The following is a 13989-nucleotide window of genomic DNA, read 5'->3' as shown; positions in this document are numbered from 1 at the left end:
GATTCTTGAGTACACATTCAACTTCTCCATGCATCACACACCTGTATTTTTAACATCTCTATATATTGCACAGAATTTACAGTCGTCCCAGCTTCTAGGTAGTAAGCCCGATTACATGTGTTTAGAATCCCAGCTCACTATCAATGGCCCCGTTCACATCCTTATTTGTAGTGATTCATTTAATGCACTCCAACCTTTAGAAAATTTGTATTCTAGACATCCTACTGTCACAGAAATTACTAAATGCAATCGCAGAGTTAAATTGTTGCTACACACAAGTGAGTTTTCTGCTTGATCCCTAGCCATGTGGGAATCCTAGGTAATGAATGTGCTGATTCCACTGTTAAAGACATTAATGTTACACGTTCACTACTCATGTTACTTCTACTGATTTTATTAATTCTGTTAAACAAACTCTTCAAGGAAGGTGGTGGCAAGGAGACTGGACTACTGCAGTAGTTAGTAAACTCAGATACATTAAGGATACTGTGCTCTTCAAGTCAAAAGGAGTTATTATTTGTCGTTTGCAAATAGGGCATACTAATCTTACACATGGACACCTAATAAATCAGACAGTGCACCTGTTTGTATTCACTACAGTTGCCAACTAATGATACACCACATCATTGTGGACTGTGTGTGTTATGCAGTGTTGCATCTGAGATTTGAATTAGGTGAAATTTAAAGAAACTACAATCCGAACTATTCTAGAAAACAATCTGATGATGTTATCGAATATCTTATTCTTTCGTAAAGCTAGACATATATATTTTTGATTACCTAATACTTATAATGTTTTCTCAGTATTTTATATTGTGATTAAATTTTTATTATTTTTTTCTGTTATTGCGCAGTTTTTGTTAATTTTATTTTTTAATTCTTTTTTTTTCTTATACTTTTTATTATACTTTGCACAAGTGTTACAAATTAGTTTACGTTTTGTAAAATCATTGCTTTATGGTGTTAGTAATGAACCTCTTCATTGTGTGCCCCAAAAAAAAAATAGTTTTTTTAGAGGGTTGTTTTGAATTTTTTTGATTGGTGGTGGTGCCACTGCAAACAGATTTTACAGTAGCTCAATTGTTCAATAATGGGGTCTTATTCGTTCTTTCAATGTGCCTATCTGTATGGTGATGCAATAGTAATTTTGGATTAATTAACCTCCTTTTGGTGCTTTACAGACCCAGAAATTTGTCAATTACTGCTAGGTTCATCCTCAGTATTCTCTTTACCAGCTTCAAAATTTTATGGCTCACCTACTCACAGTACTAAAATTAGCAGTTTCATCATCATAATTGTTTTTAATCGGCAATAAATGTCAGGAGCATTCACTTTTTCTGCTGTTAAATGTTCATCACTGCACATTGCTTTAGACATGTAAACATAAGCAAGCATACTCCAACTCCATAACAATCGTGACTGATTGAAAATGAAAGTGGCATGGTCAGCAATATTAGTAATGGAGGAATGAAGCTGCAAGATGGCAGACTTATCACTTAGTGTAATATTTTGTTCTCCTATTATGTTTCAGTGTGTATTACATTTTAGCTACCCTTTGTACATTTTACGACCTTTTAAGAGAATATGGATTTAGATTTTTGTAACTGATTTCCTTAAAGATATAATAATGCATTTGAAAAATAATTACAAGGCAGATGACTCTGACCAAAGTAACAATATCATCAGTGACAGTATTCTCCTGACTGAAGTTTGTTTAGTTTCTTTAATGTATAAATTAGTAAGTACACAACATTCAGTACATTTGTATTACACAACATTCTAGGCTTATATCTAATGGCAGTGCAGAGTGCCGTTTGTGTTTCTTTGTTTTCTACTCTTCTTATAGTAATATGAATTCTTGTAATATCTTAAATAGTTTTTCATTCTATGTATTTATTTATTTTATTGAAATCTGTTTTACAAAATGCTTTTTAATGATATTACAGATTTAATCTTTCTTCAGTATATGTTCTAAAATTACATGAGAAGAGAGTATATATTTTTCATCTTTTTAGATATATTTTTGTATATCTTCAAATTCTGTTCTAAAATAGAATTTGTTTGCTTGAAATGAACCTTCCACCTGTAATAATTAATTTCATTATCTTCGAAAATTAAAGTTTATAATTTGGAGACATGAATCACAGTGCAGTAGATCTCACATCTGTGTGATGTTATTTTTGTTTGTAAAAAAAGATCTTTGAAGATTTATTTCGTCCTACTTGCTCTATTAGCGCAATCATTTTTATGAATGTATGGTGTAATATATTTATACTATCTTATTCTTATTTAGAATAAGATAGTATAGTACCTCTTTACAGATTTTTACTCTATTCTGTTCATGTTTTTGATGTATTACATTTTTCTAATTCTAAATATTTATGCCACCTGTTTTAATTTTTACCTTTATAAACGTGGTCTTCTGTCTCTACACATTAAATTGCCATGTATTTTGTGTCTATATACTTCCATTAAATGTTAATTAAAATTAAATTTTTTTATTATTAAACTTAACTATTTATCACAACTTAAATTTGTTTTTCAAATGATAATTTAATAACATTTTTTATTTATTCTGTAAGTTTGTTTAGAAATATATTCTCTATTGGTGTGGTACATAAACCAACATTTTTGTTATTCTATGTAATTAATTGTACATTTGGAATATGATACTGGAGTTAACTTGATTGAAACAGCTTCAAGTATAATATTTTTATACGATGGAGGCAGTAAATAAAAATTAAAGTAATAATGAAACTTTGAGAAATAATTTATTTATTTCTGATTCCAGGTTTGTTATGTGATTTATTATGGTCAGATCCTGATAAAGATGTTCAAGGTTGGGGTGAAAATGATCGTGGTGTGTCATTTACATTTGGTGCAGATGTTGTTGGTAGATTTCTTAACAGACATGATTTAGATTTGATATGTAGAGCTCATCAGGTTTGTTTTTTTTAATAGCATTCCATATATAATTTCTTTTACTGAAAAATAATTTTTCAAACAAATCTAATTATATTGATTAGGTTGAGCTAGTTTTCTGATAAGTTCATGGTATTTTAAGTTTTTACCATTTCCTATACATGTTATCAATAATTAATATTTTTAATACATGTTATCAGTAAAGATTGTTTGACTTTGATCAGTTTATTCTGTAAAAAAAAAAATCAGCCTTTATTGGTAATTTGAGCCTGTTTTTAAAGAAAAATCACAAGGCTGCAAAAATAAATAAATAAATTATGACATTTTTTATAAAAGGTATGTAGGTTTCTTACTTACTAACTTGCAGTGTTGTTGCACTGATTCCTGGTAGTAGTATGTATAATCAACAAATATATGGTGCTAAAATCAATTATGCGACACGCAGAATGTCTCATCAAGCACTGTTGCACTGTATATCTTTTTATTCTAACCCTCCCACTCCTGTCTCCTAATGAACATGGCAATCAAGTGCGTCCGTTTGCCGAATGCTCCCGAACACACACAAAGCTTACCTGAGGCACATGTTAACAATAACAAGGCCATTTCCGGAACTGGGCATTTTGTCACTCTAGTAAAAATAAAATGCCATGAATAAAGATTAATCTTTTTATAGTGCAATTCTTAACCTTTTTATATTAATGTCAATATTGGAACAATGTATCTTGAATGTTTTAACTATATATCTTTGCTACACAACACATATTACTTGAGTGATGCCCAACTCTGGCCGTTGCAAGAGACAAATATTTGAATTATGCAATTTTTTGTCTGTCTCTAAGCATATCACCCAAAATTAGTTCATGTGTCATTGGTTCGCCATCACGGGTCTAGTGGTTAAACTCCACAATATCAGCTCTTTTTTGCAGTTGAAAGTTCTAAGGTTGAAGTTCTTGTAAAGCCAGTTGCTTTTATATGGATTTGAATACTAGACTGTGGATATCGATGTTCTTTCATGATTGGGTTTCAAATAACCACATGTCTCAGGAGTGGTCAACCTGAGTGTTCCAAACTACTTGTTTACTGGTACATTTATACCTACATTGTACTACATCTGTAGCTACATCAGGCCTGGCGAGCCAGTAACAGTAATTGCATTTGTCGCCTGTATACACACATCCAGACCTGCCATTAGCTGGAAAATTGGTTGGAGAAAAGAAAAATTGCATCATTGAATTTGATATATTCCTTGTTAAATTAATTTTTTAATTAGATAAAGCTCTTACACTATGCTTTATTATGAAATAACAAACAAAAGAAAATACATTTTTTTTTAAGTAAGCAATTATTGGGAATTAAGTCCAACATTTTCTCTTTTCCATTTCAGTGGTATGTGAATTCATTATTCAGAAAGCAAAATTATCTATATAATACATATAAATATCTGTATAAAAATGAAATACATGATCTCAGATTGTTCAATCTGGCCTTTTAAAGATTCATTCAATTTCATTCAAAACTGACAAAAGCTGTGATAAATTATTTATTAAACTTCTTTTTTTATAACTACTCAATAGATATTGTAAAAGAAAAAAAATTACAATCAAAAACATTTTATGTTGGTAACAGCAGTCAAACCTCTTCTTTTTGTAAAGAAATTTACTATTAAGAATTTTCTATTCTTTTAACATAGGAACATTCTCTTTTTCATAGCTTAGATTATATAACTTTTAGTATTAAATGTTCAGCTCATTGTACTAAAGTAATATTGTAAAGATATATTATGTTAGGATCTAAAGATATATTTATTAGATTCTTAATTCTTATGAGATTCTGAAATCAGTAAATAAAGTATATTCTTTTAATATTTATTTTTCTTGTAGGTTGTTGAAGATGGGTATGAATTTTTTGCAAAAAGACAGTTGGTAACATTATTTTCTGCACCCAATTATTGTGGTGAATTTGATAATGCAGGCGGCATGATGTCAGTAGATGAAACACTTATGTGTTCTTTTCAGGTACTTTTTTAAGTTTTAACAAATAGTTAATAATTGTATAAAAATTTTATTTATTTTACTGAAGTATACGTAACGATTGCTTACAATTTAAGAAAAATATTCTACTTTTTCCATAAAATTTAATTTTATTATCAGCATATATTTAATGTTTTATATGTTGATTGATGAGTGCAATATGTTAATCATAGATCAATTAGTTAAAGTACCCTTAAAAATAGGCTACATTGGTGTGTTTTTTAGATTTTTTATTTCATATATTTTTATATACCATTTTACTTTTACTAAAATAGTCCAGCATCCAGTGTTGCAGCAAGCACACAAGAGTGGCATCACAACCCACTCTTGTAATCAATGCACCAAGAATTTAAGATCAGATGGCAATCTGAAGTCTTGGTGCAAAAAAAAGGGCTAATTTTGATTGGGTGTGTCAGGAGTCTGGTAGTTACATGTATTACAGTTACATGTATTCATGATGCATATATAGATGTCTTAAAACTGCTTGTTGAATTATAACTTAACATGACTGTGTTATTTATTATTGGTCAGTCAACAGTCCTCACAAATAGTTAATCAGTTCTTCAGAATTTTTGGTAATAGTGTTGGTCACTACTGTTTATTATCAAAAATTGTTACATTTTACACCTTTTTGTATAAAATATTACATACAGTCCAAAGCTTTATTTCCAAAAATCAGGTAAATCATTTCAACTGTCTCAGTTCCAGAATTCTTAGCTTCATGGGAAATTCTGGCAAATGTAAGCAAGTTTTATTTGTAAAAACTTTTCTATTTAATTACCACTTCTTTGGTAACAGTAAGAATAGAAATATCTTTTTTTTTCTTAGTGAACTGATTGCATGCATCTAATTATATAAAAATACTATATATTAAATACTTATAAATTGGCTTTTTTCTTATGTTCAGATATTAAAACCTTCAGAAAAGAAAGCCAAATACCAATACAGTGGAATGAATTCTGGTCGCCCATCCACTCCGCAGCGTAATCCAATTAAGAAAAAATAAGACACAAAGGTATTGATTTTGGAAATTATATATATATTTTTAAAAATAAGATTAAGATTATTACCTTTAATTATATGTTCAAAAACAAAACTGTAGTCAGATAGTGCTTTGTAATCAACAGCAGCATCCTTTTTTTCCCCCATCCAATTACAAATAATACCATCACGCTTCCTTTGGTATTTATCGAAAAGTGAGAATGTTTATAAACCATAGTAAACTAATAAGATATTATCTAACATGAGACTGTACAGGTCATTTAGCTCTGGAAGGTATCCAGCATCAGAACAGATGTGCAAATGTCATAGAGAAGAAGGATTTTTTTAAACAATTTAAAATGTATTGCTTTATTTTTAGTTTTATTCAGTTTGGTTTAATTAAAAGACAAAATTATTTATCTATAAAGTTTTTCAAGTTTTGTTTTGTATATTTTATCTGTGTAGTACATAGTGACCTTTAAAACATTTAGGTTAAGTTTAACTTAACCCACCGGGTTGGTCTTGTGGTGAACACGTCTTCACAAATCAGCTGATTTCAACGTCAAGAGTTCTACGATTCAAATACGGATTTGAATACTAGATCGTGGTTACCGGTGTTATTTGGTGGTTTGGTTTCAATTAACCACACATCTCAGAAATGTCAATACGCTAACTTCTCTTTTATGTTGTGTCCTACATTAAACCATGTAACGCTGGATTTTATAACCGGTATTACAGTATTATATATAACCGGTCGTGTCATCAGTCTATTATCAGAAAAGAAACATATGGCGATAACTGCAAAATGTTTTGTCTTAAAGAATTGTTTCTAATTCTGTTTGCTTTTATTCTAACCCGTTGATGCAAAACCCGTTTCTTCCAAAATCTCTCTAGTAATTAAAATGTAAAATAAATTAAATCTGTTTTGATAAGAAAGCATTCATTATAATCAAATGTATTGAAAGAAGCTTATAGTCAAATCTGTTACTCGCCTTTTTCTTGGGGTTTTCTTAACCATTTAATTTTGCCTTGTTAGATTGGTCAAATGAAAAAAATGTAAGCCTAGAGGATTACAGCAATAACCTTGTTAATGTATGGTTAACTTTTTTAGATTATAGAAGCGAAGTGAATATTCACAGTTCTTTTAAAAGCCTGATAAAATTTTTAAACAGCACATTATTGATTATCCTGATTAGACTAATTTTTATAAACATTAGGGATAGTGGTTGATTTAATAATTATAAACAGTAGATAATCATCTAGAACATTATAAATATATTTACTATGCAAAATTTCATCTTAATTATTTTAAATAGGATTCTTTTCTACCTTATTTCCAATAGCCGTATAACTGTTTGATTTATTATATAGAGTGATTCAGAAGGAAAGGAAGTAATTTGGGAACTAAAGCTTGAAGTAAGGAAAAAGGTCCATACAATATATATTCTAAAACACTTTGTTATCAAGATAGCAAATAATTTCACCTGTATTTCAGTTCCCTCATTGAAATGAAGTCAAACTGAAAGTTTTAAGTCACTATTTAAGGAATAAACTTGACTGTTTCTTGAGCTGAAACTGAATAAAATAAGTCCCAGAACTTTATATCCCGTAGTTTTCATGAATCCAACATAAAACAGAGAAATTTGATGAACAAGACATATTTTTTTTAAGTTTAAAGTAAAATTATGGTGTTAAATGACTAATAAATTCCAATGTTCTCATTTTACCAGGATAACTAGAATCCAGGTGAAATTTTTCACTAGCTGTAACTTAATAACAAAGCATTTTCAGAAATGTTTGTTATGTACTTTTTTCCTTACTTCAAGCTCTAGAATCCTAAATACTAACTCTAACTCTAGTTCCTAAATACTAACCTTTCTGCCTGAATTACCATGGATAATGCTATGACAATAAATAAAGCATTGGAACAGACCTTATAAAAAGCATTGATTTACATTTGCCATTTCATGAATTTAATCATGGACAGTTGTATATAGCTTATCACTTGTACACGTATTTCAAGGAGTCTGTATAGGTAGAACCACCTGGCAACCACATTTACAAAGAAGTTTTATAAGAATCATTACTAACAACTGTGTATTAATAAAATTCTTAATATATTTTCACCTTTGGAATGATAAAATGCTGAAATTTATTTGCACTGGTCTACTAATATGTTTTTTAAAGTTTTTAAGTCTTTTTAAAAAAAAAAAACTAATTAAAATTTTATAATGACACATTAAAGCACTACATGAATTGACAACTAAATATTTCTTTTTTTCGATTAAAATTTGTACGTTTATTTAAATTAGAAAAAAGAAGGCTATTTTTATAATTTTTACAATGTACCTTATATTTACAGGTTGGTCGCTGTTCTTGTTTTTAACACGTAAAACAAAATGAGGAACTTCTTCCATTCTTCATCCATCATAATAATAATAACCAAGAAGAAACAATAAAAAAATTGTGTTTTTATGTTTATTGTTAAACAGAGGAAAACAATATTTATTTATATTTTTTTATTATTACAATAACAAATTTTGAAAATTTATTATCTGGTACCTTGTTATATTACAATATAATTATTATTGTTAATAATATTTGTATTATATAATTCCTTTGTTTTTGTTTTTTATAATTTTTTATTTTGGTAATTTAATTTAGAACTAATAAATTACTAACTAAAAATGTTTATTTTTTGGTAATTATTTATTTATTTATTTATTAATACAACCAAAAAAGAGAGTTAGAAAAAATAAAACATGTTTAAGACAGACAGCTGACCATTTAATAAATAACAACAAAATATAATGTTATGGAACAGTTTTTCTTTTTCAGTATATTGTAAATTATATATTATTATTATTGTTGTTGTTCCTAAAATAATACGTAGTATTAATATGTTACAAGATATTGCCACTTTTTATTATTAGTTTTATTATTTATTTTAGTAAAATAACCTTGCTATAGTTTTATTTATAATTTTCTAATAGTGTGATGATGAAAAAAGTCTTCAATTTCTATCCTTCTGTTTATCATTTAGATACATTAAATAATTACAGTTTAAAATTAATTTATAAAGTAAAATTATATTTTCTAATGATTTACATAGTCGATTGTCCATTATCAAAGGGTGGTATTTTTATTTAATTAATTGGAGTTTTTAATATTTAAAACCGTATCTTTTATAATATTTATTTATATATTACAGTAAAACTTTTTGATTATATTGTTCTTTAAAATATATATTGGCCAGTAAAAGTGATAACTTGTCGTTCCGTATTAATGTACTAATTAGTTTTGCCAATATAATAATGGAAGTTGCTCTGCTGTTCTATCAGTTTTTGTCTGTGAGATTAGTAATCATTAATCATTGCCAGTTCTGCAGTCCTTTTTCTTGTTCTGGGTAATGTTGGCAACTATTTCTTGTTGATATATTATCAAAAGGATTTTTTAATAAATTGATTTTTAGAATAATACAGCTGTTTGATTAATTGATAATTTTTTTAATATGACAATCTGTTATTTTACATCATATAATTCCCTGTAAAATTAGAAAGTGTTATGCACCACTGTTAATAAAAATTTATTTTGATTTAAAGGACCTTTGCATTTTAGACAACAATTACAGGTTGGTAGGTCCGATAGTCTTTATAAAAAATAAAAATCTCTTTGCAACTGAAAAAAAAATGTTTCCAATGTAAATAGGCAAATTTACATTTTTCATCCTAGATTCATTGCAAAGAGTAAGAACAAATATATGCAGCAATTTACATTTATCAAACAATTAGACTCAGTGTCTAAGTACTTTGTTTCTTTAATTTTGAAAAGTTAACTAATATATTTATTATAATTTTATGACTAGTCTTTGGGATTATGGATTATTGATGATTTTTTTAATGTATAAATATGAAATAGCTTGTTATGTGCATACATTAACATCAAATGACAGAGCTGATTTTATATTAGGCCCTGCAAAATGTATATAAATAAGTATATCGCAATAAAATACTACTAGGGAAAAAATAGTTGTTAACTATAAAATGAATATAATGACGCCAAAAGAGTACAAATAAAAAATTGATATTTTATTAATATTTTGAATGATTTCTTCATGTGATATATATAAAAATTAATATATAATAAAAATATTAATGTAGTAGGAATAATAAATAATATAATTTTTATTTATTTCTATATTGCTTGAAAAAAAATTGTCAATTTAAAAACGATTTTTGTTTATTTAAAATGAAAATAAATACCAATTTTATGAAAATATATATATATACACGTATACATAGTACATGGTTTTTAATATATATAGTACAATATAATAAATTATATTAGTAAAACAAAATATATATATTTTTAAATTTTAAATTGTTCAGTACTGATTATTATTATAATAATACAATATTATATTGATATAAAAAATTGTTTGTGTGTCTGTGTGCACATATGTGTATATATATATATATATATATATATATATATATATATATATGTATATATGTGCACGTATGTTTGTGTATATATATATATATATATATATATATATATATATATATATATATATATATATATTGTAAGACTGTTTAATGAAGTGAAAAAGAAATTATTCTTTCAGTTGAAACTTATTCCTGTTTGGTATTGTATTTAAAATATATAATTTCTGTAGGCAATTATTTATTAGTGCAATATTAAAATGTTGTTTTGGAGTACGTGTAATCATGTTGAATGTTAATGTAAAAAATAAAAAAATCAAGTATGTGTGTGTGTGTGTGTGTGTGTGTGTGTGTTATTTGCATAGTTGTAGTTGTACCAATTGTCAGAAATTCTTATCCTTGACACATTGTGGATCTTTAGTTTTGATACATTCATTGTATACAGTTAGTTTGACAATCAAAAAAAAAGATTATTACAAAGTGTGAATTATATTTTCTTAAATTATACTTTACATTTTTATAATTTATTTTGCAGTAGGAGTTTTTTAAATGTTACATAAAATTTGGTTGTACATACAATTATGGTTTGGTTATATTTTATTTAGATAAATTATAATTATTTAATTTTCCTTAAAGTTATCAAAATTTTACTATTTAACAAAAAATCTATCATCTCCTTATGATGTGAATTATGTTCTTAGTAGAGAACTTTCTTCAAAGTACAAAAACTTGCATACATATGTTATTATGGAATTGGCAAGACTATTTTTTATTCTGATCCTGTAAATTCTTCATTACTCACTTGAATGTTTGTAGTATTCTATGATGTGCGTTATGTTAGTTTCTGAATTACATAATATTGTAGAAGCATCTATTAAGGATCCCACAAAATATGTATAGACTAGAAAGACTAGAATATCAGATTCTTTTTTTTTAACAAGATTGAAACCATTAGAGAAAAGTAATATAGAATTCTGGCTGTATGTGTTTCTTGTGGGTTTTTTAAAATAAATTGCTTGTAATGTGTTATGTTTTATTCTTTGTAATCCACAGTGCATTGTTGATAAAAAATTCAATCAACTGGTGATATCAGCTACTGAAAATAACATACATATCTATAAAAATATATATTTCTAATTGTAATAAAAAATAAAAAATGTTAAATGGTAAGGAGTTAATAATTTTTATTTTATAATAAGTTTTGTTTTGTTGGTCTTTTTATTGTTATTGTTATTAAAAAATAATAATTTTAGTGGCTTATTTTGTAACATATTATTTTGTTTATTTCAAATTAATTTTCTTTTTATTATGTATTCTTCATAAGTTTGCCTCATTTATTAAGATGCATTCGTTGTTATGAGTATTTATTAAAAATTGTAATTATATATATTAAATGTAAAAATTTGTGAATTCTTTAAAAATAATTTTAGTTTTAAGAGTTTAATTTATTTTCCTTATTTAATTATCTAATTAAGGGTTCATACAGAATTACTTTTTTTCCTAAGATTTTTTTTTAAAATTTGTTAACTACTATTATTGCATATTTATTATATTTATTACTAGGTCAAAATTATTCAAATTTGTAAATCAAAATTCATAGTGTTAGCTGATACATGACCTAGTAAATGATAGTGTTTCTTTTATTTCACCTTTTTTTGTAATTATGTCAAATTTAAAAGTAATAAAAAATTGAAACAGATTTTTTCTTTCTTTCTCTAAACAATCAACAATAGAAATTTGTCTCAATTGTTGCATGCTCATCATAATTCTTACATCAGAACTTCAAATTACCAAATATTTTTAGTTTCATCAATACTTTCTGTATTATATGGACCAGCAGATATTAAGTTGCGATATCATTAGGTGTTGAGATTAACTTAAGATTTTTTTCAGGGGAAATACACTCTACCAATTTAATTTTTCTCTATGCATAACAAACCTAAATTTAAATCTGATATTCCCATCAACCATATCCTTGATCTGATTTATGTTTAATTTCACTTTGCAGTAATTACTTATTTTTATGTTTTATCAAAATCGCTTATAGAAGGAGATTTTTTTAACTTGTATGAACCCTGCTTATATATTTTTTTTATAAGTATTGTATGTATATTGATCAGATATAAACAAGGAATTGACTATAAATGAAAAAATGTAACCCAAACGTAATGATAAAAGTAATATAGATTGTGTAATATATGTTAGATATAGTTAAATATAATGTAGGTTTGTATAATGTGTTAAAGGTGTATTTTTATTGAACTGCTTGTCATTTATATTTCTTGAATCTATCCTTAGCTCTGTTTATATTTGGTCAATTATACTGATACTGGATTCAAATGCAATTGTTTCAAAAAAATGTTTAATAGTCTTAAAATTAAGTAAAATCAAGTCTACATAGTTATTACAAAAAAAAAATAAATAAAATTAAAGCAATGTTTTTGACAATTCTACAAATTGACAATTGGAATTTTTTTTTGGCATGACATTTTTTTAAATGTGGAAGATATTTCAAAAAAAAATTTATTTGGTGTCATATTTTTATGTTTTATGTCCATATATTAACGTACTTCATAATTTTTAATTATGTATATAAATATTGGAGAAAAAAAATTACCTAGTAGTAAATAGTTTGTTTATTATTTTAATTCAGTCTTTAAAAGTTATTAACAATTACTCCTTAATATTTTCATTTCACGTTAATGTTCCTACAGTGGTAAATTGTTTGGAACTGATGAATAGTTCTGATAGAGTCATGTTAATAATATGCAGCTGTGGTACAAAGAGAATAGGCATATCTTATTAAATTCGCTGTTAACAATAAATTAGGTCGGTTGGTTATCTTAACATGAAGCATCTGGCGTTTGTAAACTATTATAACACTTGAATAAAGGAGAGGTGTATTTTCTAAGATTAAACAATTTTATTAACATTAAATTTTATATATCATTTTCACTTTATGATTAAATATCATTTATTTAATCTATATTCAATTTGTAACGTTCAGTTTAAAATATTAATATTTTCTGTTTTAGAAAAGTGTTTGATGCTTTTGATTTGATTTGTTGCAAAAATCTCATCCATATAATTGTCTTTACTATAATCATTTCAAATCTGTGAAGGATTTTTTCATTAAAATTATTTTTTTGGAAACTGTTATTGTTTTTTCTTGTTATTAAATAAAAATTTAATAAAATAAATAGTGAAAATACCCTAAACAATATAAAGGTAACATTACGTGTAAAAAAAAAAAATAGTTGTGATTGTTTACAACATATCTTGTATACAATATCAACACATTCAAATAAGAAGGAAAAAGGTTGATTATTATAGTTAATTTTCTTAAAAATAAATTGCTTAACACTTACAAGGCTCTCAAGAAGTGATGGATGTTCATACTGTTTATACTTCATTGAGTTATTGCAGATGACTGTCAATTATTGAATTAAATGCAATTGTTGTTATAGAGTCTGATGTAGTTGTATTGATTTGCTTATTGTCTGCAAGTCATTCAGTAACACTCAATTCATGTGTAAAACCCACAAATTTTTTAAAGTAATTCTGATAAATAGTAATATATTTTATTATTATTGATTAAAAACAAAATCAAC

General features: G+C 26.2%; 1 protein-coding gene across 1 annotated transcript in view; it reads left to right on the top strand.

Moving 5' to 3' along the window:
• LOC142331030 (serine/threonine-protein phosphatase PP1-beta catalytic subunit) overlaps window positions 1-10305 on the top strand; it is a 44131-nt gene extending 33826 nt beyond the window's left edge. The window contains exons 5-8 of the mRNA XM_075376619.1: window positions 2792-2943; window positions 4803-4937; window positions 5860-5967; window positions 8296-10305. Coding sequence (XP_075232734.1) covers window positions 2792-2943; window positions 4803-4937; window positions 5860-5958 — 386 coding nt within the window. The 3' untranslated portion in view covers window positions 5959-5967; window positions 8296-10305. The remainder of the gene's footprint in view (window positions 1-2791; window positions 2944-4802; window positions 4938-5859; window positions 5968-8295) is intronic.
• Window positions 10306-13989: the final 3684 nt, after the last annotated feature.

Source organism: Lycorma delicatula, chromosome 10 (genome assembly GCF_047948215.1).
Source record: "Lycorma delicatula isolate Av1 chromosome 10, ASM4794821v1, whole genome shotgun sequence".
Classification (NCBI taxonomy): Eukaryota; Metazoa; Arthropoda; class Insecta; order Hemiptera; family Fulgoridae; genus Lycorma; species Lycorma delicatula.
The sequence above is the reverse complement of the archived record's forward strand: the minus strand, read 5'-3'. Positions and strand labels throughout refer to the sequence as shown.